We start from the raw sequence: 7,307 nt of genomic DNA, 5'->3' as shown, positions 1-7,307 counted from the left end.
TGAGGGCTCAACGTTTAAAGCCATTGGACACTTTCGGAACAGGAAAATAAATAAAAGTTCACACATTTACAAATAAATGTCAGGGTTTATAGAAGGTAATGGTGAAAGACTTCTCTTGAAATATTATTCAATGAAATGCTTTACTTTTTGAGAAAACATTAAAACAATTATAAATTCTCGATATCGAGAATAACGGATTTATTTTAAACACATGTCATGACACGGCGAGACGTGCGGAAACAAAGATGGGTTTTCCCGTTATTTTCTCCCGACTCCGATGACCGATTGAGCCTAAATTGTCACAGGTTTGTTATTTTATATATAAGTTGTGATACACAAAGTGTGGGCCTTTGGACAATACTGTTTACCGAAAGTGTTCAATGACTTTAAAGCGACAAGCAATATAAAATAATGATTTTTTGTGTGACAAAAAAATGCTAACTTGTCTAGATACTGTTTCTTCCCCACAAGCAGAATGTGAAGAAGTTGTCACTGAGGTGAGGCCTACCAGCAGAGACTGGAGTCAAGCAAATTTATTTGGTAAAGTATCATGTGATGTAAACTGCAACTTACTAAAAAGAAACAGAAAATACATACTTAATTGGACAAACCAAAGAGTTTAAGAAGAATGATGAACAAATTTTACTAAAAAAAATTTTTATAGAGAAAAAATAATCATGCATCAAGAGGTCGTACGTCTGACTAAATATCTCTCAATCTGTGTTCAGAAAACACAGCTGTATCCAACAGTAAAAGAGACTCTTCAAAAAGCAACTGTGAACGACTAGCCAGCCACCCAACGATGTAAAACAAGCTTGTGTTTTAATTATTGAATATCTCAAAAAAGTATCTCTACAGAAAAGACACAAAGACAGCTTTTATACAATCCAAACAATTAGAAGTCCCCTGTGCGGCACCTAAATGTAGCCCGAGCCCTAAATGTAGCCTGACCTAAATGTAGCCCCAAACCTGTACCTAAATGTCTTTCGGACCTAAATGTAGCCCCAAACATGTACCTTGATGTCTCCCGGACCTAATTAGGTGCCGCACAGTCCTCCCTAAAGCAACCGAAGTTGTCTGTTCCTGAAATTTACCACACAAATGTGTACAACACATTATATAATGTTTTAAATGTTTTCATCTGCAGGTGTGCTGTCGTTTGAGGGATGTTTTTAAATGGTTTCATCTGCAGGTGTGCTGTTGCTTGAGGGGTGGTGACTACATCCAAATCTAGTTGTGTGAGCACCCGTTGGACTTGACAATGAGTAATGATACAACCGGACCTGTTTGAATTATCACCGATGGAGGCTGCAGACTGCTTGGTATGTTCGAAACATTTTATTCTGAAAATTTGCTTTGAAGAACAATGCCTCCCACCAATCTTGCTAAGGAGTTAGCACCTTCAGTTTCATACATGTTGATGTGAAATAATAAATGATGATACAAAAACATAAAAAGCAAAATTTTTGTTATTTTGTGTTTGTATTTATGTTCAAAAAATTGAACAATACTGAATTGAACAACTGAGCATGAAAATCAATTAATTAGAACAATAACGAACAAAATCATGAATTAAAGAGGTTCGTTTTTACAAATCCAATTTTATGTTGATGTTACTTACATATAATTTAGTAGTTATGTTTGAAGAAGCTTCATTATAGCTTATGAATGAAAAGTACTAAATTACGTATAAGAAACATCTTCAATATTTGGATTTGTAAAAACGAATCTTTAATTCACTTCGAAAATCAAGATGAACTTATTTAAATGATGAACAAAACCAGTTTATCATCAACTTATCAGATCAGATGTTGAATCTCGCAAATCTGTTTAAGTGACAATAATGACAGTTGGAACCAGAAGCCAAACCACTGTGTGTAAATTTTTAATCTTCTACAGCAACTGTAAACGACCAACCATGCCCAGGAAAATATCCCACTGAAAAAATAAATGGGATCCTATTGAAATAGTTAATGGAATGAATGGGATTGAATGGGATTGGTGTGGGATTTGGGACAATCAATGGGATACAATGTGACCCGCAGGGGGATCCCATTGAACCCAATTCAAATCTTATTGAATCCTATAAACATATTAATGGGACTCAATGGGATTTGTATGGATTACACCGATGTAAATAAAACTTGTGTAACCCGACTAAATTGAAATCCTCCATCTAGCATGCAAGTACCAACAAGATGTGTAACACATAATATGCATATAAATTTGTCTGTGCTTTCTAAATTCTCTCATCAGTTGTGCAGTCTTATTTGGGTTGGTGACTACTGTGCGGCACCATAATGTAGCCCGAGACCTAAAATGTAGCCTGAGCCCTAAATGTAGCCCGAGCCCTAAATGTAGCCCGAGCCCTAAATGTAGCCCGAGCCCTAAATGTAGCCCGAGCCCTAAAATGTAGCCCGAGCCCTAAATGTAGCCCGAGCCCTAAATGTAGCCCAGGCTACATTTAGGGCTCGGGCTACATTATGGTGCCGTACAGACTACTGAACACCGAGGGAGTGAAGACTACCGCCCCGGACATGTTTTTGGGAGTATTATTATCGATGGAGAGTAAGGTGCAAAGAGTCAGCAATAGACTGCTTGGTAAGTTTGAAGCACTTTATTCTAAAACTTGTCTCTGGAGAGAAGGCCCGTCCACTAATTTTGGCAAAGGAGTCGTCGTTTCAAAGGCAGCATCTTCAATAGTTCGCTGATATGAAATAATACATTTGTAGAAAGTTAAATACTGCTTTGAATTGAACTGAATTGAACAACTAAAACTTTGTAATCACCTACTAAAAATGTGACGAAAACTCAATCAAGAATTTTTAAGAATAATGAACAAATCTGTTTATAAATTTGTTTAAGAAAACATGACATGCCTCATCAAATCAACAGATATTGAGGATTTAAAAACTTGCATGAGAATGAGTTAAACAAACAAACAAACAAACAAACAAACAAACAGTTCTTTTCAGAGCCACCCCAACTCATTTAGATATTATCATTACATGGTGTTACCTAGACTCTTAAGAAAATCAGATGTTGAAGATCTTAAATCTTTTTAGCAATAATTATGACAGTTGTAAACAAGCCCAACCACTATAGGAATTATTCGTGATTCTTCTACATCAACTGTGACAGCCAACCAACACCGATGTAAAATAACTTACTTTAACTTACTTGAATCCACCGACGCCATCACACAACTGGGGAGGAGACGCTGGTTCTGGTTACTGGGGCAGACAGCTTAGATAAGCTTATGTAGAGCCCCCCGACGTTCTTTAGGAATTTGTCCACATGTCCCTTGAAAATGTTTACACTTGAAGCTTCAATTGCCTTTCGAGGGAGAATGTTCCAGTTGTTGACCACTCTCTGGGTAAACCAGAACTTCCTGAGGTTGAGGTTTGATCTTGATTTGTACAGTTTTAGTTGGTGGCCCCTGTGCTGCACGGTTGACAAATAAACTTGTGCTATCCAAACAATGAAATTCTCCCATTATCTATGCAAAAGAAATACATTTAAATGTGTCTATTCTTTTCATCAGTTCTGCAGTCTCTTTTGCGGGTGCTGACTTGATTTGTGTGTGTGAGATCAAGTTGACAGAGAGTGGTGACTACAACCAAAAGTTGTTGGATTATCATCTGTGAAGAGTACATGTGCAAAGAGCCAGTCTCAGAATAAGTGTCAAGTTTGACCTTACTATTCTAAAACTCGCATTTCTAATTGTGAGTTCGTCCCACTTATTTTTGGCAAATGAGTAGAAATTTTAAATTTAGCTTTAAGCCCAGTTAGATGTAAAAAGTAGATCGGCCTCGGTTGAGCCTTTCAATCAATAGGCCTTTATCACACTCAACCATCTTGGTCATGTCCCTCGTATACCATTACAGTAATGAATGGCAGTATTAATTTTCAAAAAGTAACCCTATTGCCCATCCAGCATCGGTTTGGTTTTATTGATTCGAATAGGGGAAAATAAAGATGGCCACACCATGATAAAGGTCTATGCCCATGTTTCACATAAATGTCTTTTGGCTTATGGCTAACACCTACATCTGGCTGTGACCAAAACAGGGGCCAATTTCATAGAGCTGCTTAAGCAAAAAAATGCTTAAAGGCATGGACACTATTGGTAATTACTCAAAATAAATATTCGCATAAAACCTTTCTTGGTGACAAGTAATGGGGAGAGGTTGGTGGTATAAAACATTGTGAGAAACAGCTCCCTCTGAAGTGCCATAGTTTTGGAGAAAGAAGTAATTTTCCAAGAATTTGATTTCGAGACCTCAAGTTTAGAACTTGAGGTCTCGTAATCAACCATCTAAACGCACACAACTTCGTGTGACAAGGGTGTTTTCTTCTTTCATTATTATCTCGCAACTTTAATAACCGATTGAGCTAAAATTTCCACAGGTTTGTTATTTTATGCATATGTTGAGATACACCAACTGTGAAGGCTAGTTTTTGACAATTACCAATAGTGTCCACTGCCTTTAAGCATGGAAATAGCTTGCTTATTTTACACATGTTACTGGCCAAAATTTCATGCCATAAACATTGCTTGTGACTGGTATTTAGCTGTTGTTTACTTAGCATAACAATTGAGTGGAGTCTTGGCCAGCAATGATTTTACTAAGCAAGGATTTTTCTCGCTAAAGCAAAACTGTGTACTTAAGCAGCTCTATGAAATTGGGCCCTGGTCTGTGCCAAAAGGAATACAGATGGTTTGATTGGTTGACATTTGTTTTGGAGTGTCCAAATGCTTTGATCAGGGACCAGTTTCATTGAGTATGTAAGCACAATGAGCCAAGGAAAATTGCTTAGAAAACACAAGTTACCAGCCAACATTACATACGACTGGTGTTCCGACTAGTGCCCCACTCATTTTTGGCTAAGCAGTGCTTTCTGCTTAAAAGCTTTATGAACCTGATGATGTTTACAAAGAAATTGACAGGATGTTTTCCGAAAACTACTGGAAACCCACAGTTGAAAAGAGTACTAAGAGGTGTAAGCGCGTGAGTTATTTTCTGATGTTTTTGCGACTACGTTTCCTACTCAAATTAACCTTTGAAATCCTATTTTGTTGATCACATACAGGCAATCTTGAGGCTAGGCTAGCCGACACTCTTGAGACTTTGTGCCACCAGCTGAAGGACTGCAACAAGTCTACCCGGATGACTCTTCACTGCATTTTCAACTGTGCACCAGCAGCCGAAGGACTGCATCAAGTCTACCCGGATGACTCTTCACTGCATTTTCAAGTGAATTTAGGAATTTCAATGCTAAACCAGCTAAATGCACCAACAGCTGAAGGACTACATCAAGTCTACCTGGATGACTCTTTACTACAGGTCCAAGGGGTACAAGCTCTATGGTCCAAGTCACTCATGGATGTGAATGTTAACCGACTATGCACCAACAGCTGAAGGACTGCATCAAGTCTACCTGGATGACTTTTCACTACAGGTCCAAGTCACTCATGGATGTGAATGTTAACCGACTATGCACCAACAGCTGAATTGACTACATCAAGTCTACCTGGATGACTTTTCACTACAGGTCCAAGTCACTCATGGATGTGAATGTTAACCAACTGTGCACCAACAGCTGAATTGACTGCATCAAGTCTACCTGGATGACTTTTCACTACAGGTCCAAGTCACTCATGGATGGGAAAGTTAACCAACTGTGCACCAACAGCTGAATTGACTACATCAAGTCTACCTGGATGACTTTTCACTACAGGTCCAAGTCACTCATGGATGGGAATGTTAACCAACTGTGCACCAACAGCTGAAGGACTGCATCAAGTCTACCTGGATGACTTTTCACTACAGGTCCAAGTCACTCATGGATGGGAATGTTAACCAACTGTGCACCAACAGCTGAAGGACTGCATCAAGTCTACCTGGATGACTTTTCACTACAGGTCCAAGTCACTCATGGATGGGAATGTTAACCAACTGTGCACCAACAGCTGAAGGACTGCATCAAGTCTACCCGGATGACTTATCACTGCATTTTCAAGTGACTTTATAGGTATTTAAATGTTAACCGACTATGCACCAACAGCTCAAGGACTACATAAAGTCTACCTGGATGACTCTTCACTACAGGTCCAAGCCACTCATGGATGTGAATGTTAATTCTATATATACGCCGCTAGAAACCCGAGTCCAAAGTTGCGACTGTGGCTTTGGCTGCAGCTGTTGCTATGGGTCTTATAATATTATGCTTTATTGCATGTTAGAGTGACTATCAAACTGTATCCATAGCCAGTTTAGATAATATGGCCTAAAGTTAATTAATACTCAATTGGCGTTTCTTGAGTCCATAAATTTGAGAGCAAAAGATATGTATTGCAAGTTTTAAGCGATATGTGCTTGTGTATTTGTCTCTTTTTTTTTTTTTTAAAGTGCAACAAGTTTGCCCTGTGCACTTATCAAAAGGGGCTATAAAAAGCAACAAATATGCGCTATAATGCAACAAGGCTATTGTGTACTTATGTCCCCGTCATGCAACAAGTTTGCTTCAAGCAGCAACAAGGCGTTGGGTACTTGTCAAAATATTGCCTGAAAATGCAAGATATTAGCCCAAAATGCAAAAAGGCTGTAGTCTTGTGAACTTGTCAAATTTTGCCTGAAATTGCATTAAATTTGCCCTAAAATGTAACAAGAATATAGCCTTGTGAACTTGTCAAATTTTGCCTGCAAATGCAACAAATTTGCCCTGAATTGCAACAAGGCTTATAGCCTTGCGAACTTGTCAAAATGAGCTCTAAAAAGCATCAAATTTGCCCTAAATTGTCACAAGGCGCTCTCAAAAGCAACAAATTTGCCCTAAACGGTAACAAGGCAACAGCCTTGTGAACTTGTCAAAAGGTGCTCTCAAAAACAACAAATTTGCCCTAAAATGTAACAAGACTATAGCCTTGTGAACTTGTCAACAGGTGCTCTCAAAAGCAACAAATTTACCCTAAAATGTAACAAGGCCTTGTGAACTTGTCAAAAGGTGCTGTAAAAAGCAACAAATTTGCCATAAAATGTAACAAGACTATAGCCTTGTGAACTTGTCAAAAGGTGCTCTCAAAAGCAACAAATTTGCCCTAAAATGTAACAAGACTATAGCCTTGTGTACTTGTCAAAGGTGCTCTCAAAAACAACAAATTTCCCCTAAAATGTAACAAGGCCTTGTGAACTTGTCAAAAGGTGCTCTCAAAAGCAACAAATTTGCCTTAAAATGTAACAAGACTATAGCCTTGTGAACTTGTCAAAAGGTGCTCTCAAAAGCAACAAATTTGCCCTAAAATG

The 7,307-nt window shown here is 38.4% G+C and overlaps 1 protein-coding gene across 1 annotated transcript; it reads left to right on the top strand.

The window, feature by feature from the left end:
- Positions 1-2,483: 2,483 nt before the first annotated feature.
- LOC117301105 lies at positions 2,484-6,400 on the top strand. Its single transcript, XM_033784991.1, has 2 exons — positions 2,484-2,601; positions 5,095-6,400. Exons 1-2 carry the CDS (start codon positions 2,484-2,486, stop codon positions 5,421-5,423), a joined length of 447 nt encoding a protein of 148 aa, XP_033640882.1. The 3' UTR covers positions 5,424-6,400.
- Positions 6,401-7,307: the final 907 nt, after the last annotated feature.

The sequence above is a fragment of the Asterias rubens genome, chromosome 16 (genome assembly GCF_902459465.1).
Source record: "Asterias rubens chromosome 16, eAstRub1.3, whole genome shotgun sequence".
Lineage (NCBI taxonomy): Eukaryota > Metazoa > Echinodermata > Asteroidea > Forcipulatida > Asteriidae > Asterias > Asterias rubens.
The sequence above is the reverse complement of the archived record's forward strand: the minus strand, read 5'-3'. Positions and strand labels throughout refer to the sequence as shown.

Bases quoted from the DNA above. Each gene is read 5' to 3' on its own strand.
- LOC117301105 (XM_033784991.1), top strand. From the start codon at position 2,484: ATGGTGCCGTACAGACTACTGAACACCGAGGGAGTGAAGACTACCGCC. The intron at 2,602-5,094 runs GTAAGTTTGAAG...GATCACATACAG, and splicing joins AGTCAGCAATAGACTGCTTG to GCAATCTTGAGGCTAGGCTA.